Source organism: Monodelphis domestica, chromosome 1, assembly GCF_027887165.1.
Source record: "Monodelphis domestica isolate mMonDom1 chromosome 1, mMonDom1.pri, whole genome shotgun sequence".
Classification (NCBI taxonomy): domain Eukaryota; kingdom Metazoa; phylum Chordata; class Mammalia; order Didelphimorphia; family Didelphidae; genus Monodelphis; species Monodelphis domestica.
The window spans coordinates 15,354,407-15,380,318 of record NC_077227.1 but is presented as its reverse complement, the minus strand read 5'-3'; the positions used below and the strand labels follow the sequence as shown (position 1 = coordinate 15,380,318).

The following is a 25,912-nucleotide window of genomic DNA, read 5'->3' as shown; positions in this document are numbered from 1 at the left end:
GATATTATGAGTAAATTAGGGGAAAATTGAATAATTTATTGTCAGATCTATGGAGAAGTGAATAATTTATAACCAAACAAGAGATAGAGAACACTGCAAGTTGTAAAATAAATACTTTGATTATTAAATTTAAATGGTTTTGCAAAACCAATGCAACCAACATTAGAAGGGAAACCAGGAACTGGGAAAAATGTATAACAAATTTCTCTGATAAAGGTCTAAATTCTAAAAAATATAAAGAATTAAGTCAAATTGATGAGTACTATGACTGCCTGTAGCCACAAATTTATATGTTCATGGGTGGACACTTGAGAAGAAGAATTAAAAACTGAGGGAAAACAGGTAAGAGAAATATATATATATATATATATATATATATATATATATATATATATATATGAGAGAGAGAGAGAGAGAGAGAGAGAGAGAGAGAGAACATAATAAAGACTCAGAGACAAAGAGTTAAACAATATGGGCTTCAGCATGTGTATCCTCTGATGGTAGAATAGAGAGGGAGAGAGCTACACATGTCCCTAATCTTTTATTGGAGGATTAAGGGATAGGGAATGGGAGATAGCTAATTATCATGTGACATTGCATATTATTTAACATTGATTAAATTGACAACCACAAGATCACAGAAGAAAAGTTTAATTAAGCATCAGACATGTAGAGCTCAAAGTGGCAGAAGGATTTCCAGAAAAATGTCAATTCCTTGAAAGTAGAAATTAATTATTTCCTGTTTTTTTGCTTTGTTTTTGCTCATATATCCCATGTCCCCAAATATTGTTTTAGTGCCTAGTAGGTGCCTAATAAATGCTTGTTGAATTTTATTGGGATGATGATGGTCAGCTAGTCAGTGAAGAAAATGAGAGGAAACAGACATTTATTAGGCACCTATTATGTGAAAGGTATTGCCTAAGAAATTCACAGATATCATTGGTAATATTATTGGACATTCAAGGCTATAGACACGGATCCAGGAGTCAAGAGAGAGGTGAAAACAGTTGCCATAGGGCAAAATTTTTAATCCCTTTCACAGTATTTTCAGATAATATTGACAGCATTCAAAAACCAGATCTGCAGGCAATTATTGAGAGTATAAGTTTTAAAAAATACTCACAGTTGATGAAAAGGTGTTTTTCTGAGGATTAACTATTTACCATTTTCTCCAGAAAGATGAAGCCAGAAGTGGGCTGAGGCATTTTTAGACTTTGGGCTAGGTCTCAATAACTCGGTAACTGGGTTACTATGTAACTGGGTTGTTGAGGCTGTCCTTTACAGCTCCTTTCTACCCTCAAGTTCATCAAGGGGACCATGAATGTCCTGACACTAGCACTCATTATAGTATTACTATTAATGTTGTCATTGTTGTTGCTACTGCTTTCATCCCTAATTTCCAAGATATCTTTTATTTTGTTTCTGTTTTCCCTAATTAATGAGCTTCTGATCTTAAGTCTTCTTGTTCTTTTCATCTCCCAAAGATGCAACATCTGACTTACATATTGGGGACTGAAACTCTAACTTATCTGTTGGGTATGAAGAGCTCTGGTTGTGAAACAAGGTTATGGATTAACTATTATTTTTTTCTATAAGGAACATCTAGCCAGCTTGTTTTAAAGACTAGATCTTCCATCACTTTGACAAATTGTCCTTTATTTTATGTCATTAGTAATTAAAATTTCAAACTCTTTGAAGCTCCAGCTTTCATCAGGAGGAAAAAGGAAATTAAGCTTTGCAAAAAAGTGATCATTGTTCAATTGAACATGAATACTAATTAAATCAAATAAAAAGTCCCTAATGCTGTCTCAGTGGGTATTTTCTCTTAGTTGAAAACTTGTGGGTTTTTTTTTTAATTTAAACTATTAATGGTGGGTAGTTTTAAAATTGAATTACATATAAACACAATGATTCTGTGCTTTCGAAAGTATGGAGTATTTCCATTGTAGAAACTCCTTCCAGTAATGAATATCATGAGCAAACTAATATGATAATAGATGATTCATAGATTTGGAGCCAAAATACCTCTGAAGCTGTTTAATCTAATTTTTTTTATTTACAAATTTTTTTTTATTTTATTTTACAAATTTTTTTAATTTAATTTTATTTTACAAATAAGTAAACTGAGACAGAGAGAGATAAATTGACTTTCCTAAGGTCAAACAAAGAGTATATGTCAGAGATGAAACTTGAACTAAGGGTCTCTGATTCCAAATCTAATGGTTTTTGCAACATACCACAATGCCAGTGCATAATATTTTGGTACTTCAAGACTAGCGTCTGACAACTCAGTCAAAAGGAAGTTGTTTCTGATCCTGGGTAAAAAAAAAAACCCTGGAGTGGCCATCCATAGAGTCATTCTAGAGCAGCAGCTTATGCATCAGAAGGTAAATGAAACATCTGAAGATCTATTAGAAATGCAAGGAGGGCTGTATATATTGGGGAACACTGCTGATTTTATATTGAACCCAGATTCAACTTCTGAGGGTTATTACGAGTCTCATAATTAATCTGACTCCTGCCCAAACCCAAGTTCCTCTAGGGAAAAAGCTCAATCTGGCTTGTTCTAGTTCCTCTCTGGGGATATCAGATTCTATTATTATATAGATCTATTTTTCATAAGTAACATGTCTGTATTTCATAATGAACATCTGTGAGGTTCATGGGGTGATATGTTAACTTTAGTTAGTTAGTTTTTCTCAGGAGATATGGCTATCCAAATGAAAAATAGCCAGGGTCCAAAGAGACATGACCACAAGGAAGCATGACCCAATGGCCAAACCCATCACCATGAATCAACAACTTTGGGGCAATTGAGAAAAACACTCCATAGACACAATTGTTGGCAAAACAATGATAATATTTAACAGAAGAATTCTCTTCATTGATTGTTATGGTATTTGCAAAGTTAATATTAAGAATTTACCTAAGGTCTACCAATCCTGTATGACTCAACACACACACACACACACACACACACACACACACACACATACAAAGCATGTCTTAAAGTCAGTGTCATTTTAGGCAATTCAAGCTTGTAGAAAGATAGAGATACTTATGAATATAACTATGTTCACCTATCTCTGTCTTTAGCTCTAGATATAGATTGGTGGCAGAATATGTAGAGAGCTGGTCGAATCAGGAGGATCCAAGTTCAGTTTTTTCCCTAAACATAATCTAGCTCAGTGACTAAGTCATTTAAGCTTTGAATCTCAATTACTCATCTTTAAAATGGGAATAATAATGGCATTTGCTTCATACAGTTGATCTGTGAATAAAATGAGTTATTATGAAAAAGCACTTTTTAAAACTTACAAAACCTTATGTAAATGCTAACTAGTTGTGTTATTGTTATTAGCATTGTATCTCTCCACGTAATACATATATACATGCATATGTGTATATATAAATATGCATATATATAACATAAGAGAATAATCCATTTATATAGAACTTGAAGATTTTTTCAAAGTATTAGACATGTTATTTCATTTGTTGCCTATAACAATCATGTGAAAAAAGTGCCTTGGTGATCCTCATTTTACAAATAAATCAATTGATTCTCAAGGATGCAAAGTGACTTGCCCAAAGTAAAATAGCCATGATGTTCCTGAGGGGAGCTTTTGAACTCAGGTCGTCTTGCCTCAAAATCTTCGCACTGTATCCACTATGTGGTGCCTAGCTCTCTCTGCTATATCTATGTTTTCATGTGGATATTATAGCTATATTGAAACATATAAAATCATTAATCCTTTAAAATACGTTTTCAATTCCAATTTACATTAGCAAAAATCTAATGAGGTTAAAGCATTTGGGGTTTTTCACCTAGATTATTTGACAATATTTTTCTATCAACAGCACATGGATTTTAGTCACATGGTGTCCTCATTCATTTTCTCAACTCCTAGAGAGATTAATTTTCTTCGATGTAATTATCTCTAACAATATATCTATGGAAAAGCCTTAGGAGAGCGTTTGTGTGTAAGTTTATGCCTTACTTGTGGATCAATACTGTATAACAGCTAGCAAGCAAAATGATTAAATAGTCAGGGGAATTCCTCTTCACTGTGAATTTGCTACCATCTGAGATTTCCCTCCTTTTTCAGACATCCCTCCTTACCTTTCTTTGACTCGGATTCCCTCTCATTTCCACCTCTCGTGTTGCTTTTAACCACCTTAGAGACTGTCATTCCATAGAGCTCTTTTGTTTGAAATGAGTAGAAACAGTAGGAGAAGTGAAGAATGCTAACCTTCCTTTCTCTGTCCCCTCCAAAATAATGAGTGTGATACAGGGATACGGAGGAAGAATGTATGATGTTTGGTCTTATTTGACAGGTGAGGAAATCAAATTCAAGAAGCGTATTTCCTTAATGAAGGAAATTTGAACTATGACTCAAGGAAACAAAGATTTAGAAGACCAAATTATCTTGGAGAGAAGGAAAGAGAGAGCCAAATAGGGATGGAGCTTGGAAAACAAGAGGAAGGGCAAAAAGAAAAAAAAGAAAAGAAAAACAATTCTGTCTCTTTGTTACATAGTGAAAAAATTATACTTACAGCTTTGGAGTCCACCTGTTTTCTATCTCCATCACCCGTGGCTCCAAGGGGCTGGAACACTCACCATTGGTACATGGAATGTACACATGCTTAAGGACAACATGAACAGCTCTCGTCTAAGAAACCCCACCAGTTATCACATCCTCAGAGCAGCCCTGAGTAAATCAAGTCTAACAAATTAAGGCCAGTTTACCAAAGAGAGAGCTGGATACACTTTTTTTCTGGAGTGTTCTCTGTTCTGAGGAATTCTCTGATGTTGAAAAAGGTTTTACAATCAAATCTATTCTAGTCAACAGGCTTATATGCCTCCCAAAAGGAGTGAATGCTGGCAATAGACTCAAGAAAATGCAATTGCCCCTTGCAGGACTGTGCCACACCATCATCAGTGTGTATGTTCCCACTATGTTGAACCCTGATGAGGCCCAAAAAGAATTTTCTGGAGACCTGGAGATGCCTATTACCAATGTGCAGAAAAAGGACCAACTTCCTTTTCTGGGTGACTTTAAGGCCAATGTAGGCACAGACTGTCAGAGATGGCAGAGAGTCCTAGGGAGGAATGCAGTTGGAAAACGCAACGATCAGTTACTACTGAAGATCTGTGCACCTCATGACCATCACTAATATTATCTTCCATTTATATAAGTGCTGTAATACTTTGTGGATGTTTCCATGTAGCAAACATTGTCATTTAATAAACCGTGGCTTTGTAAGGAGAAGAGACAGAGAGTATGAGAGAGATGATGATGATCCGTGGTGCACCATCTTTCCTCCCCAAACTCATTCTTCCTCATGATTTCTGTAGAGCAATTATTCTTACTATATATGTATGGTTGGAGGTCAGAAGAAATGATATTAGTATACTCACAAGGTCTCTCTAGAGTACTTTGGTATCTGTTGTGAGATGTGGGAGACAATAGCATGGAATGAACCAGCCTGAATGACAAACCCAAGTCAAAGAAAGTGCTGTGTCCTATCAGCAAAGCAGAACTTCAGGAGCTCCAAAGAAACATAAATGAGATGTGAAAATTTGGAGAAATCTCCCACCTAGATGTTCATATGGATTATTTGTACCTAACCAGAGCTTTTCAAGATCTTAGGACATTGTAGAAATGTAAATGGAGCTGTTGGTTCACTCTTGGATCTTGCTTCTTGAACAACCTCTTTTTCAAGTCATACATCCCTTTGATGACAAAGTTAAACCACTTCTTTTGAGTAATTCCTCATGTTTGACATAGTGTAGCCTGTTTATATCTTCTGTAATCCCTTCTTTACCTTTTGAAGAACTTCAATTCTTTAGAGATCGTGGACTTCTGTGAATATAGGACATAAAATATCACCATAAAAAGGGTTTTGAATCATACCTTTTGCTTAGCAATTCCACGTGATACTGAACAAGTGAATTTCTTTTCTAGACCTTAGTTTTTCTGTTTGTAAAATGTAGCATTCAAACCAAAAGATGTCTAATAGCCTATCAAAGGATATTTGAGGCAGCTTAGGGGGCCCAGTTGATAGAGCACCTATTTGAAATTAGGAAGACCTGACTTAATAACCTGGCACTTATCTGTATTACCTTGGCAAGTGACTAATGGTCTCAATTTCTTTAACTGTAAAGTTGGGATCCTATTAGATAACTCTCAGAAGGGATTTATTTAAAAAAAAAAAAAACCCTTACCTTCCATCTTAGAATCAATACTGTGTATTGGTTCCAAGACAGAAGACTGGTAAGTGCTAGGTAATGGGGGTTAAGTGACTTGCCCAGGATCACACAGCTGAGAAGTGTGAGGCCAGATTTGGACCTAGGACCTTAAGTCTCTCTACCTGGCTCTCAATTCACTGAGCTACCCTCTGACCCCTCTCAGAAGTGTTATGAAGAACAAATGAAATTTTCTAAAAGTGCTTAGCATTGTGCAAGGCACACAGTAGGGGCTAAGTAAATTCCTGTTCCCTTCCTTCCTTCTGTTCTTCCTATTTTCCTTGTCTCTTTACAACCCAAACTAGATGATCTCTGAACTTACCAATGCATTCTGTCTTCTTAATTTTAAATCATGTGAAATGAGAGATCATGTCTTATGCTTTTTAGCATCCCCCACAGTTCCTTGCATAACAGTGCACATGTAGAAGTAACTCAATTATTTTCTGATCCACTAATAAATACCATTTATACTATTCTTTGTAACTTTCAGAGTCTTTCCACATCCTCTCCCTATTTGTTCTCATGTTTCCAGGAGACACTCAAGTTCCTCCAATCGCCGATGTTCTCACTAACAAATTGATATCATTTGCTCCTACACAGTGGTTCACTGAGCCTTCTTTATTCTTTTTTCCTCTCTTTCAGTTTTGAAACATGTTGCATGCTGAGAATTGCTACTTTTTTTTTCTGGATGTAGAAATGTGTGTTGCTTGTCAGCATGTCTCAAGAGTGAAATGACCACAGAACTACAAGGCAATGTTAGGCTTGAAAGAAAAGAACTTGGAAATCTTTGTGGAGTCGTAGAACATATAGGTAATATATGATACTTAAATGGAATCATGCTCTCCCCAGAATAAGTACTCTGATGCTGACTGTGTGGCACTGAACAAGCTATTTCAACATAATAGGCCTCTGTTTCCTACTCTAAAAAGTGAGACGGTCAGGCAAAATGATCTCTGAGATACCTTCCCTGGAAGCACAATTCTTGGATTGTCCATCTGGTATCTTTTATTACTTCTACAAGGCAAGTCACTATTCACATAATAAGCACTTACTTTGTACCAAGAACTATTCTAAAATGCTGGAGCTACAGAGACGAATAACATTCTGTACACTCAAGGAGCTCACACTCTAATATGGGAGACAACATTCAACAAAGAAGGTACAATCAAGAGAAACAGGTACAGTCTCTGAGAGAAAACACTAAGACTAAGGAGGACTAGAAAAGGTTTCTTGTAAAAGGTAGGACCTTAACTGAGGCTGGAAGAAAGCTAGGAATGTCTGGAGGCAAATATGAGGAGGGAGATCATTGAAAACATGGGCTATCCAAGATATTTTTTGCCCAGAACATGGAATTTATGCAAATTTATATAATTTATATTTGCAGGACTAGAAGCTCATTGAGGACAGGATTTAACATTCATTTCTTTGTATTCTTAGCACCCAGTACAATTCCTGGAACTTAGAATTACAGTCATCAGGATGAATCAGAAGTTCATCTCTTGAGATATGGAAGAAACCATAATGACCATGGAAGCCAATGAGTCTACTGATGGATCACTTAGTCAAAATTCAGTCAAGATTCCAGTTTAAGGAAGAGGTCCAATCCAGAGGTGTTTTCTTTCCTTTCCAGGTTGCACTATTGTCTAATATCCAAAGAATTTCTCTGACACACCACAGAAAAATTTTTCACTCCAAGATTCCTCTAATCCAGGATGACTTCTGTCACTAGCAGTACTTAGACTTCACTTTCTCACTGTTGATTTCCTCTAAGAAATTCCAACTGAAGAAGACAAAACTGCTCATTCATTTTCATGGCACTTTCTGCATTCTACCTCTGGCCTCAGATTTCAGTTCATTTGTATGGATTGTCTTCTTCCAAGGGAATGCAAGTTCCTTTAGGGCAGGGACTCTCTTTCTTTTTCTGTTTTTATTCTGATCCTAGGTACTCACTTTTTGCTTAAATATACATTTAAAAGAACTTCTAAGGAAAATAGCTGCAGATTCACTGAATCCTACCTTTCACATTTAAACACAAAGATATGGCATAATAACTCTTAACATTTAAATTGACTTTATCTTTTAATCCAAAGAATGTGACAATACATACTAATTCATTCACACTTGTGAAGCCATAAAACTAATTTAAATGAAAATGGGGTTAACAAGTTCCTTTGCAAGTCATTCAAGTATCTTAGGTAGGATTTACACTCAATTCCCTGATTTTCAAGTGCACTCCACCTCAATGATTATTCTTTGTTTGATAAAGGAAACACTTTTGCACAAGTAGAAAATAGAACATGTATGTATTCTTATACAGGAAAAAGTGATCCAATAAAATTGTAAAACATTCACTTCATCACTGTGTGACCAGGAGCAATGGTCATAAGGTAATCCAGAAAGATGAAAGATTAGCATTTGTAAAAAGTCCAGAATCCCAGTACTGACTTTACAGAATTATTCTGAAGTCATCTATAGGTCAGAGCATGATCATAGAGAGGAAACCAGGATTGAAAACTTTGTTATATTCATGTCATGACCCATTTCATATTGATACAGATTGAAAGAATTAAATAGGTATATTTTATTTTTTATTTAATTATTCTTTTTTTTTAAACCCTCACCTTCTGTTTTGGAGTCAATACTGTATATTGGCTCCAAGGCAGAAGAGTGGTAAGGGCTAGGCAATGGGGGTTAAGTGACCTGCCCAGGGTCACACAGTTGGGAAGTGTCTGAGGCTAGATTTGAACCTAGGACCTCCCATCTCTAGACCTAGCTCTCAATCCACTGAGCTACCCAGCTGCCCCCTTTAATTATTCTTAATATCCTTTTCTTTTTAAACTTTGAGTTTCAAATTCTCTCCCTCCTTTCTACTTTCTCTACTGAGAAGGCAAACAAAGGTCCATAAATTATACATGTAAAATAACACAAGATATTTCAATAATAACCATGTTGGAAAAAGAATTATATATATATATATATATATATATATATATATATATATATATATATATATATGTGAAGAGAGAGAGTAAGAGAATTATACTTCAATTTACACTTAGAGTTCATGAGTTTCCTCTCTAAAGATGGAGAGCAGCTTTTCATCATAAGTCCTTTGGAATTGTCTTGGGTAATGCTATTGATTAGAGTATCAGAGTTTGTCACTATCGTTTATCTGTAAAACATCACTGTTATTCTGCACAGTGATCTGTTTCTTTTCATTGCATTTTGAATCAATTCTCATAGGTTTTGTCAGGTTTTATTTTGTTTTCTGAAACCACCCTCCATCATTTCTTATAGAACAATAGTGTTCCATCATAATCAAAAACAACAATTTATTCAACCACTTTTTGATTGATGGGAATCCTCTCAATATAAAATTCTTCAGGATCAAAAAAAGAAAATCCCTGTTTTTTTTACCTATAAGTAAAGGTGCATGCAGTTTTTCTTTGGTTTCTTTGTGTTACAAACATAGTAGTGTTACCATTGGGTCAAAGAGTATATACAGTTTAATTGTTCTTCATCCATTTCTCCAAATTGTTCTCCAGAATCCTTGGAGTAATTCACAACTTTACCAACAATTTGGTAGTGTACCTATTTTCCTTTATCCCCTGCAAAATTTTCCATTTATTATAAGTGTGAAGTGGTACCTCAGAGCTATTTTAATTTGCATTTTTTAAACAATAATCACATAGATCATTTTTTTCCTATGAGTATGGATAGCTTTGATTTCTTTTCTTTTTTTTTTTCCTGAAAACTGCCTGTAGTAAATGTTATGGGCGTGGAAGGATACCCTTGGGGTTTGGGAAGGATACCTTTTGCAAGCATGCAATGACTCCAAAACTTAGCTTAAAAACAAAAAGAGATTTATTAATTTAGAAAGTAATGTTGAGAGTGGCCAGGAGGATAGCAATGTAGAACAGCAAGGTGGGGAGCAGTTCCCTGGGAGGACAGCATGAAAGGAAAGGCTGTTCCTCCATGGGGACAGCATGGATGAGAGGCTGTCCCCCAGACAACATCAGTTCTGGGGATTATATACTCTTTAGGGGCTATGTCCTGGTGTGGACATGACCAGGATGTTAGTCCCTCAGGCATTTGGTGGGGTGAGGTGGTCATCTGACTGGGGTCTGCCTGGAAGCATAAAGATTCATTTCTTTGGCCACCTTAAATCTAGAGGACAAAAGAGGGTAAACATCTCAGGATCCTGGGTGGGGTCATTGGGTGTTTCTAGGTTAAGAGTCACAAGGATGCAAGGGCAAAGGAGTTTCCCTGATAATAGTTCGCCTGGGTTTCTGGGGGGTACAGTGCCCACGTCAGTAAGCAGGTTGAGCATAGAAAATACTTGGGTTAGAGTGGCTATGATAGCTATCTTCAAATGTTACTGCTGAAGAAGAAAATGGTTAGGAAACAGCATTTTGTTTAAATATTTGAAGCAATGACATATAGATAAAGGATTTGGTTTATTCTTGGGTTAAATTTGTAAGAGGAATTTTAGGTATGTTTTCAGGGGAAAATGAAAACAAAAAAAGAAAACAGAAACTTTCCATACATTTAGAGTTGTCAAATTAGAGTGCATTGCCTTGAGAAGTGGTGATTTGCCCTTCAATGGAGGGCTTGAAGTAGAGGGTGGATGACTGATGCATAGTCATGCGTCAGATATATGGATATTTTCATGAGTATTCCTTTGCTGTATGGGTCAAAGGCAGTGAATGATGAGAGCCTTCCTAACTCTCAAATTACATAATTCTGTGATATTTGAAGGACTTCATTCTGATTGGCCCCCTTAATAGCAAAACGTAGAGCAATGGGTAGCCTCTGCCATGAGATCAATTTAGGATTGATGCAACTATTAGCATCAACTCCAAATAGAATGGTTTGCCAGGGGCAGTTTTTGGTTCCCCTTTATTAGACATTTACAAGCATTTAGTTCCATGGCTTTTTTTTAGGGATTATGAATTGAAATGTTTTGGATGTTCTGGTCACTGGATTCCCTTTCAACTCTGGGATTGTGTGTCTCTGTGGATATGACCCTATATCATTATCACTTCTGTCCTTCCTTTCCCCATCAGTACTTCCTTAGTGAGCCCTTGGTGGGTTTCCTTTTTTTTTTTTTGGTCAGCTTGCTTCTGACCAAAGCTACTCCTGCACACATAAAACCCGACAATGTGAATTTTAAATAGAAATCCTAAAAATCACACACTGTATAATGAGACGCATATCTAGTTAATTTGCAAGCCAAAAAGATCATTTATAGGAGGGCTGGAACATTTTTATTACCCCAAATTATTTTGGTATATTACAATATGTAAATTGTGCTTCAGGCCCTAATGAAGTTCCCAGAAAGCAACATGTGAAACAAGTTCTGTCAGATGGTATAACTAACCTTGTCATGTTTTATTTGTACGTTTTCTTGTACTTGGGGCTCTATTTACATTTCTTAAAATGTATTTTTGCCTTTAACTTTACTAATAGCCTTTTGCAAGGATTTTCACCCTGGCATTATAAAATGTATTTGTTGTTCTAAGTATTTTCTATTTTCAGAGAAATTGCAGTAAACTTGAAAATGGGTCTGTAACAAAGAAAAGATTTAACCCTTAGAAACATCAAACGTCATTTTATTGTTTCTTTGAAGTATCCTTTTTGTTTTTCTTTTCTACCACTTCATTTATTTGATGTGCTTATTGATTGGAAGATCCTAGGGAAAATTCCTTTCTTTCTGGCAGAACCCCATAGGGAGATCAAATAATCTCCAGCAGGAAAAATTGTCAATGTCACTGTCTAGCACAGAGGTCCTTAAATTTCAGATGTCATAGAAACCTTTGGCAATTTGGTAAAAACTAGGGACTCTTTCTCAGAATATTATTTTTATATGTATGAAATAAAATATATAATATTTCAAAGGACACTCATTTTATTTTTACAGTTCTTATTCATACTCTATCATATAAATATAACATATCATTAGCCTTTCTATTCATCATATATCCTTTTATTTATCTATCGCCTATTTATATATTTATCTAATGATCTTATCATATGTTTATTATGCATTCCAATGGAAACATTTTATTGATTCACCTCTAATTCATAATCTCAATTAAATATATATCATTTATATCATCTATCATATATACATCATATATCCTTTTATAATCTTTTAACATATTTACATATTTATGCATTGATCAATCTAACTTCTATCATATATTTACTTATTATCATCATTTATTTTTCTTTTTATCTCTCTGCCATCTACCTTCCCACTTATCCATTCTTCTGTCTATTTTCATGTACCCTAAATACTGTTTACAATGTGAATGTTCTTTGAATTTGATGGCTTTTCAATCTGGTTGACAGATTTCTTGCTATTTTTTTCTTAAACTAAAAGAACATTTTTCATGAATTTTTTAAAGGACTTACTATTCATTCATGGATTACCAATCTTGACTCTCTCCCAGCATTCATTACCAATCTTGCCTGTCACTCAGAATCTTAACTGACAAGTCATAACTAGCTAACTGTAGCTGGGACATTGCCTTAGGCACTATCAATAGTAGTTTCCTATTACTAGTCTACTCCCTTAATATCCCCCAGGGTTCCTGGACTATCACAGTACTCTCTTCATTCACATCTGATCATGAGGACAGATTACCTGGGATTAGAAATGAAGGTATCATGTGCCAGAAACAACCTTTTTAATCTACTCCCTCCAATATCTAACTAACTCATTCAATATCTCAATATCGTTGCCAGTTCTAATCCTTCTCTTCCCTCTTTATCCATTCCACTTCCCCTATGCACTGTTCCCTCTGATACATTCCTATATTATTAACACAATCTCCTTTATCTTAGATCTCTTCCTCTCACCTTCTTTCTATCTACTAAGTCTCTGTAATACATACCTCCTCTGCCCAACTCCTTTGAAGATGCCATATTTATTTGGAAAATGAATTTGATCTTTTTTCATTGCTGTTGCTCAGAATTTTAGACAAATAACCGAGTCCCAAAGAGTTCAGTGTATAGATCAAAATTCACAAAGCATGTACAATAATGGAATTTCAAAGTTTATCTTTAGCTCTATAATTAAATCAGTCAACAAAAGTAGATATGAAGCACTACTGAGTGTTAAGTACTATGCTTATCATCTATTGGAATCACTGAGGATACAAAAGAGATGGAAAGGAAGGCAAGGGGATAAAAAGGAAAAGAAAAAAGTACATATGTATTTATATATCTGCATTCAAGAATCATATTTTATAAAAAGGAGCCTCAAAATTCATTTATATAGGTATAAATAAAATGCATACAAAGTAAACACAAGCTATTCTTAGAGAGAAAGGCACTAGTCACTGGAAAACTCGAAAAAAAGCTTACTGGAAGGAAAAAATAATACTTGGCATTTATACAAAGCTTTAAGCTTTAGAAAGGACTTAAAATATCATTTCATTTTATCTTCACAAAACATTGGGTAATAGATTCTATTATTATCTCCATTTTACAAGTGAGGAAATAGAGACAAAAGTTGAATGACTTGCCTAGGGTCACACCACTATGGAATGCCTCACGCTTGATTTGAACTCAGCTGTTCCTTACTTCAAACACAGCACTCTATATCCATTGAACATACTTTTCACATGTGGTCCCTAGTATTTCTCTGGGCATATCTACCTTAGAAGGGAGAGAAAAAAGTGAGGAGAAAATGGAAGGAGGGGGCAGATCATGGGCCATTTTGCCAAAACAATAGAGTCTCCTCATTTTATGTCATTGTAAACCTTAAAATTTCTTAGACTTATAAATGTTGGAAATTTCACCATTGGGAAATTTCATACTTGAAAAATTTCCTACTGATAGTCTATTGGAATGTGACCCCCCTTGGCATGGGAGGGTCTTTCTCCTCCCTACTTAAGATTACTTTAGGACAGAAACCTTTTGCTAAACAATGGAAAGGGCTTTGACCTATGCTTAAGCATAGAACAGGAAGTTCTTTGAGTCATGATTGATTTTAGAATTGATACAATCTCCACCCTACTCAGTCCTAACAGGATTTAGGAAGGGCTGCAGCATAGATCAAAATTTAATTATTTGAGAATATGACCTTCAACAGACATGTGCAAAGCCACAGACCTCTGGGTGGTCCTGGGTTAAGCTAGAGCCACCATTGGCACAGGGAAGACATGGACAGTGGTTGATAGATGTGAGAACTGAAGGGAGGGAACTGAGATGGTTTCCTTAAAGATAGAGGGGTCTGAGGACTGAGGAGAGGTTGGAGAGGTTTTGCTCTGAGAGGTTGTGCTCTGAGAAGCTTGCTCTGAAGGAAGCTGGAGGTGGAGACCCCTGAGACTGTTTCTCCATTTTGGTCACATGAGTGATAGGGACTGATCTCTTTCCTTTGCCTCAGCTATCTAAGGGCTTGGGCCTTTTGGCCCAGCCTAAACAGAAGGGGTATTTAAGCCCTATTCCCTTCTCTCTCTCTCTCTCTCTCTCTCTCTCTCTCTCTCTCTCTCTCTCTCTCTCTCTCTCTCTCTCTCTCTCTCTCTCTCTCTCTCTCTCTCTCTCTCTCTCTCTCTCTCTCTCTCTCTCTCTCTCTCTCTCTCTCTCTCTCTCTCTCTCTCTCTTTCTCTCTCTCTCTCTCCTTTCTTCCTCCTGTTTGTAATTAAACCTCATAAAAGGTTGACTGCTAAATTCAGTTTTCATTAAGGAATTACATAGCTGAATTCCTTGGCGACCTTAAATTAATATATATCAGTCTTTTAAAGTGATTTCCTTGTCACATTGTGGCGACCACGAAGGGACATCTGTCACATCTGTCAAATAATTAAAGAAATGAATTAACTCTTGAATGAATGAAAGAATAAACAAGAAACTGCCTTGCTATAGACAAAAAGGGTAGCATATGGCAAGGTGGTCATTTACAAAGTCAAAGTTTTATGTCTAGTAAAAACCTAAAAACCTAGTTGTTTAAATTTCCGTAACTTTGAACAAAAATAAACCTCTTTGGTGCATTTATATAGTTGACTACAGAACAACACTAAGAAGATTCTAGTATTTTAAGGAAAGAAGTACATTAAAAACTGAATGCTATGCTAGAAGGTGGAGAAGCCTAGAAGGTTTTAAAAAGACAAGAATCAAAATACTTCTTAGGGAAAGGAAAGGAATAAATAGGTTTTCTAGAGGTTGAAATCTTAAAAGAAAGAAGAGGTCTTAAATATGCTTTTGAACACTTTATTCATTTTAGAAGAGGGATAACAAAGAAAAGATATAGTTACCTTAAGGATCTCTGGAGGAGTCTAATCTATAAAAAATATTCCCATTATACGATTCTGAAGTTGATTCCATCTCTAAGGCTTCTAGGACTCTAAGATGTGTCTTTTAAAAGTTTCTATTGATATCAATTGTCGCCAATGCAAAAAGTCTACAAGTTTTCCTTTCTTCTTTCCCTCCCTTACTCCTGATCACCAAAAACTCAATACACTTCTTTTTCTCTCCTATCATTTCCTTCTCTTTTCTACATTCCCTCATATCTTCTGTGGTTGTTCATTTAGCATTGCAAGTTGCTTTTTTTTTCCTTCTTTTTTCAGCAATGCAAGGGAACATTGCAGAAGTAGGGATGAAATAGACTTAATTGGTGGGTAGGAACAGTGGATGTGGGATTCTAACTAAATTTATGTAGAGGACTCCTGTTTTCTCTTTTGTGGAATAACCCTTCATCTCTGGAGATTAAGTCAAGTCAATAAGCATTTATTAAGAAATTACTATGTACCACTCATGATGCTAAGTGCTAGACATACAAAAGAAAAAGCTCTAGACAAAAATGGAAGAATATGATAAGATGATCATTTGCAAAATAACAACTGTGTTTCTTTTTATTTGCAATATTCTCTATTTTCATTACAAATTTCTTCAGAAGATATATAAATATATAGAAGATATACAATCCAAATCGTCTCCCTCCCTTCTTTTCTCCCCCTCCTAAATCTGACAAGCAATTCATTCTGGGTCATACATGCATTATCAAGAAAAATACAAACTTAGCATTTCAAATGAAAATCTAATTTAAATTGCCTATAACTTTGGGGGAAAAAATCTCTTTGGTGCATACAAATAAAAAAAGACTGAACTGTCCCTGCTTTCATAATTGACAGGTTTAGACAGCTGATTGGAGAACTGACAGATTTCAGAGTTTTTGCATTCACTTTCATAGTCTTCCTCATAGTGATCCATTCTTCTGCCTGGGCACGCATCCTGAGGAAGTTTAGCTTAATTGAGTCCAATGGAATATGTATCACCAGTGATATTTTACATAAGAGAAGAGCAGATGAGGCATTTCTGCAAACTTCCTTTTAAAGACACAGGAGTAATTTTCTAGTGCCAAAACACTGAAAGAGAAGAGAATAGAAACAGAATGGGAGCCAGCTAAAAAGTAGATTGTGCTCTGCAGTCCATTGATTCAGCCCAGGCCTTCCCCTAATTCTTTGTGAAGGGTCTTGTTGAGATATTGCTAAGTTTAGACACAAGATGGTGAATAGTTCACAGACTTTGAATTCAATGGAAATACAGTAAACGATAGAGAATAATTCTGTAGTCCATGCCAAGAAAAAAACAAATATGGGGAAGAAAGAAGAGAATGACCCTCATGCCTCCTTAGTAATGACTGTGCAAAGTTGCAGGGGTGATTGACTTTCTTCATATGATTTATGAACATGAAGTGAGGAATAAAGAAGTCAAAATTTCACCTTATGACAGACATGGTGGACAGTGAGTCATCTTACAAGCTTTATTCATTCTGCTATACAGCAAAGGAGAGAAGGCTAATAAGGGATAGGAACAGTCCTCTGCATAAGATTGCTGTGCAATGGAGGGTGATAGTTTGGTGGATTGAAGTCAGAAGAAATGGGTATGATTCCCTCCCCCCTCCACTACTGTGTGTCATTTTGTAAGTCAATGTTTTTCTCAGACTCAGTTTCCCCAAAGTAGAAAACAGGCCTAAAAGCATGTGCTTGCAGAATTCACAATAATTATATTTATATGTGTGTGTGTGGAGAGAGAGATTTATAAGTGAAAAGTGCTACATAACTGTAAGTTATTACTGATAGTTTTAGACAATGAAGACATATGAGTCTAGGAATGAAATGGGAAAAGACAGCATTTATTACACATTTACTCTGTGCCAAACACTAGGCGATGCACTGAGGAGACACAGAGAGAATAGATGGCCTCTGCTCTCAAGGAACTCACATTCTAATGTTTGGAGATAATCCCAAAAGAAAGTCTCCCGTTTGTGTTTGGTCAATGGCAGATGGAAAAGATATGTTATATTTGGGCAGGGGAGGAAGTAAAGCCAATAGCAAAGTCCCAGGCATTTTGGGGAATCCATCAAGCTAAAGAGGCCCTTACCTAGATGACAGCAGATTCAAAGTTTAGAGTCAAGTGCAGCTCTGTGAAATCTCCAGAAGACTTAAGGAAATCCAACCATCATCATTACCCAAAAGACATAGTTCAAATTTTTGTTAGTGAGCCTGAACAAGTAGCTTTATTAGCCTGAGTCTCCGTTTCCTAATATGTAAAATATGAGGATAATACTACTTATACTTTCTACCTCAGATTTATCCTGAGAAAACCACTCCATAAAATTTTAAATACTGTGGAGATATTATTAATGTAATGATTACACAATGGCTAACATTTAGATAGAGCCTTAGGATTCATGAAGAGCTTGAAAAATAGGATCTTATCCTCACAACAACCCTGGGAGGTAGGTGCTGTTGTTAGCTCTCTTTTATAAAAGAGGGTCACTTCTCTAAATACTTGCTTGCATCAGGTCCATACTTCGAAACCATGTAACTTGCGGTCATATTTCTAGGTAGTTCTTTGGGCTACTGACTGCCCCCACAAAATTTTGGGACAACAGACAAGCTGTTACCCACGTCCAATAGCACCCGGGTGGCTATGGACAAATGTGGCTGTGTACCCCACAGACACTCGACTAAGGATCCCTTAATTAAAGAGCGAGTTATTCCCAAACCAGAGATGCGAGTCCTACCTCCAAGAGAGCCGCTTATGTGGGCCCTGCTAACCGGACTCCTGACCCAACCCCAAACAGGTTGTGTGAGGTACCTCAAGTCTGGGGTCCTTGTCAGCAGGTGGGCTCAGGCAGCGGGGACTTCGGATCTTGCTGGGGCCTCCATTAATGTCAACTAGAAAAAACACAGAACTATTAAATAGTCAAAATCACTCTTTAATCAAGGGAAAAGGGGTTAGCACTACTAATACGACAACAGAGCTGCTTTCCAAGACTGCACAGAGTCAAGACACCCTGGTCACTAGCCCCTGGGAGTGCCACCAACTCAGGATAGACTCCGAGGAACAAAAGAACTTGGGGAACCTATATACCACTCTAGATGACCTGGGGGCTTTAGGATTAGAGGGACAGTTGATTGACTTTACAATGGTAAGAAAGGAAATTGAAGAGTTCCAGATAGGAATAATGGTGAGGGGCTGGGGCCCTACAATGGACACAAAAGGGAAAGACTCAGCCCAGGGCTGGGTCACCTTGGTCATGGACCTTAGCCTAGGGGGAGAAACCATTGGGACAAAAGGGATGTTCAATATTGGATGGGATTAGCTGTTCCCACCCAGACTACCAGGAAATTCACTGTCTGGTGAAGAGAGACCTTCCCTCAGGGGGAAACCTCTCCTGTGACAAGGTCAAAACCTGGGGTTACTACACTCAAACTAAATAAACTGGGCATCTCTAGATTCCCATGTTGACAATATGAAATAATTATTTGATATTCGAAGTCCTCCATACCTCAGTCCCATCCTGCCTTGTAGTCTTCATATATATTACTGCCCAATATTTTAAGTAGTTTCTGTAACTTCTTGGTAATTCCATAAACAAGAAACTCTGTCACCTCCAGATGTTTTCTTTGACTATCCTCCATGCACGGAATGTTTTTGCTCTTTGACTGACCAATGAACATTCTACCATCCTTTAAGTACATCTAAAATTCCTACTTTTACAGGAAGTCTTCCCCAACTCCACTTAATTCTAACCCTTTTTTTGTTCTTGGTTATTTCCTATTTGTCCTGTACGTAGTTTGCTTTGCATATGAGTTTGCAAATTGTCCTCCTGATTAGACTGAAAATGTCTTCAGGGTAGGCTCTCTCTTTTGCCTCTTTTTATATCCCAAAAGATTATCACAGTCTGGAACATAGTAGGGGATTAACAAATGTTGATTGATTGATTGATTGATGGAAGGAATGGAAATCATATGACTTCTTTACATTTTAAAAAGTGCTTTTCAAGGAAGTAATACTGCAATTTAAAGACCAGTGTCTTGAAAAAGATAGAACAACATTTCTCCACTTGCATTTGAGATATTGCCAAGGACTCCTAACACAAATACATTTCAATAATTTCTTAAAGAGATTATTAACAGCTCCAGGGACTAACGGAGGTCCTAAGGAGTTTTGAACTTGGAAAGAAAGAATGGATTCTGAAATCTAAACATGAAGAAGAAAAGCATTCTTGAAGCAGAAGATAGTCTGGGCAATGACACATCTGTGTGCTATGGAATTTTGATGATGCAGAACAGCCAGTGGGCCAGTTTCACTATAATGAAGAGTTATTGGAGAGTGCTAATATGAAATAAGACTGGAAAGTGAGCTTGAAATTATATTTCAAAGCATTGTAAATGGTAGTCTGGTAATTTTGCATTGTATTGTAGAGGCAATATAGATCTGCGAAAGAAATTTTGATTCAGGGAATGATCTGTCCAGGTTTTTGTTTTTGAGATATTAATCTGGCAGTTATGTGGGATATGAATTGAAAAATCAAATTAAGTAATATAATTTAAAAGTTACTGCAATCCTACACACTAAGTACGTAAGTACATTAGAGATTTTTTTTTTTTAACCCTTACCTTCCATCTTAGAGTCAATACTGTATATTGGCTCCAAGGCAGAAGAGTGGTAAGGGCTAGGCAATTGGGGTCAAGTGACTTGTCCAGGGTCACAGAGCTGGGGAGTGTCTGAGGCCATATTTGAACCTAGGACCTCACATCTCTAGGCCTGGATCTCCATCTACTGAGCCACCCAGCTGCCACCAGAGATTTTTTTTTAAGGGCAACAAGAGGAGCCAGTATAGGATAAAGGATCAGGGAAGACTTTCTAAAGGAGGCATGAAATTTTCCAAAAAATAATAAAAAATTAAAGGAGGCATGGATTGATTTGAGATTTTCAAAATGAACAAGAATTAAAGTCTAAAATAGGGAACAGAAACATCCCACAGAGAGAAAAGAGTATGAGCGGTAATAAAAGGTTCAGATGAAGGAAAGCCCAGGGAATGGAGGAGAGAAGATAATAAAACAGTTAATATGTGTTGATATGGAGAGAACATGAATAGAATTGATATGACATGATTCTGGTAAGCTAAGACTTTGCCTGATTGTGGAGAGACATGATTTCCAGGAGGTTACTTTTGTTTTGCTTTGTCACTGGGTGTGATTTGGTAGTTCTTTCTCTCTCTGACTCTCTCCATATATCTGACATATGTGTGTGCATGTATCTATATAGAGATCTAGATAGAGCCTTTTATACACATATATATACACATGCATGCATACATGCATGAATACATACATATACACACATAAACTCAATTGGTTTTCTTTTAGGGGATAAAGGAGATTGTTTGGTTCAATGAATTAGAGTTTGAATCACTGGTAACTTCCTGATTGTATGAGACAAAATCTCAATCTATGGAATACTGGCACGTAACAGATTTAGCAGAATTTCCAGTGCCCTATAAAGTATCTTTCTGACCCAGCATTACTCTTGTAATAAATACAGAGGTGGAGGAAACAGTGTCCTTTGGACATATTTGAATTAACAAATTGGAACCCTTTTATTTTTTCAATGGCTGATTAAACTTTTCTTCAATAAATATCCTATGGCTTAGAAGTGTTTCATTGCATTTAAACTATACCATTGGACTGTCTGACTATCTCTAGTTATAGCAATTTTTTTCTGTTATCAGCTGTTCCCACTACAATAGACTCTGCCATGATCTCCAGTTACTGGTGAAGTCTCTGATTCCTCTCATGGATTTCCCAGTACTTGGTTCCTCTTAATATTCTTTCACCTAAAATAAGGACACAATTGATACAAAACTATAAGAGGTGACATGTGCTCATGGACACATGGCAACCAGGAGGAAGTTAAGCCAGTCATCCTTCCCTGACACAAAGCAAATCACCGTAGTCCAGCTTTATTCCCCACCAGGAGAAAAAAAAAAAAAAGAGGTCAACAGGAAGGCAGATCATAGCTTTTGTATGCTTCTCAATTCTGGCTCAGAAACTCAAATCTTCAGCCACTCTAGCTCTTTAATCAAACAGAAGATATTTCATGACCACAGAGGATCCTCAGTCAATCATGACCAGAAATAGACTTATTAAATTCCAACATAAGATTGAAATCAAGGGGACGATATTTGTCCACGTCCTTTTTGATATATCAAGAAAGGAAAAATTGTAAAATTTCCTAATGATTAGCCATTCCTTGGCACATAGTTCTGCGTGTCTCTGTGTCTATGTAATGTTTAGATCCGAATGTTTTTCTTTGTCTATCTCTAGGTATCTCTATCTCTGCCATTAGAATGTTTCTTTTTATTGGATACACTTTCAATTATGTACTTATACCCCTAGTGCCTAGAATGATGTCAGGTTCATGTTAGACACTTAATAAATGCTGGCTTTGTTCATTCAGAGAGTTTGATCTCAAAGTAAGAGTCTAGTTCCTTATGAAAGTATCAGTTTTTTGTCCTACTAAATGTTTAGACTTTCAACTGAATAACAGGAAGTATTTCCTTAGAGGATGGCTGTTGGCAAATTCTTGTTGATCAAGAGTTCTGGGACATTAAGCAAGCGTGTATTTTTCCTCTAATGGATTGAGTGGCGCACATAATTAGTGGTGACGCCATTTGGAATGTCTAGGCAGTGACAGTTGTGTTTACCTGTAACTGATTAATGAACATGTCAAGCCTTTCTTTTTCTCTCTTATTATTTCAGGCCTGTCTTGAATGAAATCTGACAGAAGATGTTACAGCAGTTTTCTCTCTGGAAATGGTTACCTTTTGGGATTATTCTTGGCACTCTCTTCCCATTTGGCTCTGGCCAGCACGACGATGGTAAGTCTGTTTTTAGTCTGACCTTTAGAGTTAGCCAGAATTCATGTTATTTAATAAAACTAGGCCACAACACAGAAATGAATAATGCTAATTTTGTAGTTCAGTTAAAAGGTTAGTGGCTCTATGCCATACCGTAGTCTTAATTAAAAGAATCCTGTAACAATAGCAAAAGATGCGTGTGGTTTTTTAATAAGGATGAGAATTTGGTCCAAATCCAGCACAGAAAAAATATTCAAATATTTGCAGTTTCTCACCAAGGAATAATGGTAAAATAGAATTCCTAACTTCAGCAAATTATGAAGTTCTATTTATTTATATTTGGAAAAATTCTGCATATGCTAAGGTATTAGGAAAGTATTATGTCTTTTTCAAAACAATACTTTCTTTTTCTCCTGTTAATGGTCATGCTATAAGATTCTGATGGACATAGGGAAGGAATGTCAAATTTTAAATGATGTGGGCCAAGTATTGGTCACATGACAAGATTATATTTCAAGTACACATTCCAAGTGTTTCATCAGTATCTTCACAATATTAATAAAAGCAAGTAAGAGCTCTAGTTACTTTGATGGGCTTTCACTGGACAACAGTATAGGATAATATGAGGATCATGTGGTATGGTCAGGCAGGGATGGGTTGCAATATCTATTATGAGAAGGACTATCCAAATTGATTAGATTTGAGGATTGATTGATTTACCAAGATACCACTGTTTGTTTGTTTGTTTTTTTCACCCTTAACTATAGCTGTGCAAGGTGGTCAAAGACTGGGAGGCCAAAATCGATAGAGGATCATACTTGCAGTCAGGATGATTTGAATTTAAATAATTCCTCAAACATTTACTAGATAGGTGAATTTAGACATTTATTTTTATTCTTTCTTTGATTTCTAAATTCTGTAGTATGGTTGGAATCGATGACCTCTAAGTCCCTTTAAAATCTCAGCATAAGAATCTATGGCCTGATTCTTTTAGTCAATAAAATCCCTCCTCACTTGAGTGATGGGAATTCAAAATGGTCTAAAAATTCAAGTCTTAAAGACCTTTGTGATATTTGGAGATATCATATAATTTGCCCAATTCCACACAGCTGGTAATCATTCAAACTGGGATTGGAAACCAGGCCATACTCATCTCAAGTCTGATATTCTACCTACTCTCTTATGTTGCCTTTATTTATGTCATTATAGGAAATGTATAGAATTCTTCAAAAGTTTTCTGATCTATATATGGTATCAGGGAATTCTGAAATCAAGTCATTCCCTTAAAGTATAAAGGGAAAGGTCTGAAATTGGGCAATTTTTGGTAGCTCCTATTAATTAGGTGAAAGATTGGATAGTATTTTATTTACTGAAGTGGTTATTTAATAATCACATTAAGTCTTACAATCTCTTAAAGATAAGAAGTGCCTTTGTACATGTCATATGTATAGAACTAGACTTGTGATTAGAAGAAATCTGTTTGAGTCTTATTTCCAACACATTGTAACTATGTGGCTTTGAGCAATTCCATTTTTCTATTAATGCTTCAGTCATCTCACCTCTAAAATGGCACTGCTAATGCTTGAACAACCTACCCTACACCCTGGTTCATGAAAAAATGTTCTTTGGAAATCTGGGAATGCTTAGAAATGTTGGCAATGATGGCATTGATTTGTTGTTGTTATTTGTTTTGAGTTGGTTGACCTTTTGTGACCTTATTTGTGGTTTTCTTGGCAAGAATATTGGAATGATTTGATATTCTTTCTCCAGCTCATATTACAGATGAAGAAATTAAAGCAAACAGGGTGAAGAGACTTGCCCAGGGTCTCACATCTAGGAAGTGTTTGAGGCCAGATTTGAACTCAGGAACATGAATCTTCCTGATTTCAGGCCCAGCAATCTATTTCCTGCAACACCCAGTTACCCCTGGAATATCTAAAAGAGTCCTAATATGTATAACTAGTGAAAGATTGGGTAATGGGGATAAAGCAGAAAGGAAAATGATATGGGAAAATCCTTCTTGTCTTTTTCCATTACAAATACTGAGAATTAAGAATCTGATTGCTTTTTCCTATGAGACAGAACTATGTTTTGGACATGAGACATCAGCTTTTAATGAAAAGATGTTTTTAAATTATAAATTTATTTAATATTCTAAATATTCTAATATCCCACAGTTCTGTGATTCAAGTTCTTTCCCACCCCTCCTCCCTGTCCCTTCCTGTAGCAAAGGCACAATTCCCCTGGGATTTACATGTGTCATTGATCAAGACCTGTTTCCGTATTATTAATATTTGCAAGAGAGGGATCATTTAGAGTCTACATCCCCAATCATGTCCCCATTGTTATAGCTACATAACAACTATACGGACCAATTGGGTATAAATATAATTAAACTGAATACATATATATGTGTATATATATATATATATATGTTGATAATGGCTATTGATGGACAGTTGCTATTGCATAGCAGGTATAATACACTAAAGCTGTCTAAGGATAAGCCAACTGTAATAGGTATAATTAATCTTGACTAATATTAAATATTAGTAATAAAATTGTATTGGCTAGTTTTTATAATCTGCTAAAACTCTCAGGGCCAAACTGGTTTCAGGTGGTGAATTGAAAGCCTGATGATGCAGTCTAGTACAATGTGAATTTATTGTGGAGGAGAGCTATAAAAAGTAAACAGGAGATAGAAATTAGGAATATGGTAGGAAATCTATTAATCCCTAATACTAAAATTGCCTTAATAACACAACTCCCACAAACTGCTCCTCATGGAGCTTCTTCTTGTTCACCGAGGTGGACCTGCACTGATCTATACTCTCTGACTAAAAATTAACTTCTATCTCATTAAGCTATGCTAAAAGGATGAACTTTTAAATATATAGTAAATCTCCGAAAGTAAGTTGAAGCAGCTTCTCTCTCTTCAGAAATCAATGAAGCAGGCTTGACAGTTTCTTTCCACTCAAATTCCAACTAACCCTTCAGTTGACAAAACTGCTCTTCAGCTCTTCCTGTGGTTCAGAAGGGAAAAACTTCAGTAAACACACTCAGCTCTGTATGAATCTCAAATCTCAAATAAAAAAAGTATCTAAAGTCACTAGATTTTTTGTTGTCAGAGAATAGACTCAGCCATCTGCTCTCCAGAGGAAGTCCAAGAGACAGGCCCTGGCCTTTCCAACCAATTCTCATTCATGATAACTTTTTAAAGAGCCCACACAAAACTTTATCTTCCTTCTCTCTTAAAGGGGACAGCATAAAGTAGAAAATACGCTTTCTCTGATCTGAAACTTGTTCTTAATGAAAACTAAATAAATTCACATCCCAACAACATCGAACAATGTGATCAAGGAAATTTTTTTTTCTTTAGTATTTCTACTCCCACAGTTCTTTCTCTGGATGTGGATTTTAAAAAATTGTTTCCTTTTTTCATTTCTCAAATATGTTTAGGATCCAAAGCTTGAGGTTGGGCAGGATCTAAAAGAATGTTG

At 36.2% G+C, this 25,912-nt stretch overlaps 1 protein-coding gene across 2 annotated transcripts in view; it reads left to right on the top strand.

Moving 5' to 3' along the window:
- The window catches only part of PCDH15 (protocadherin related 15), a 1,570,906-nt gene that overhangs the window by 555,645 nt on the left and 989,349 nt on the right, over positions 1-25,912 (top strand). For both annotated transcript variants that reach the window (XM_056795634.1, XM_056795629.1), the window contains one exon: positions 22,315-22,433. In XM_056795634.1, the coding sequence (XP_056651612.1) occupies positions 22,343-22,433 (91 nt within the window). In that variant the 5' untranslated portion in view covers positions 22,315-22,342. The remainder of the gene's footprint in view (positions 1-22,314; positions 22,434-25,912) is intronic.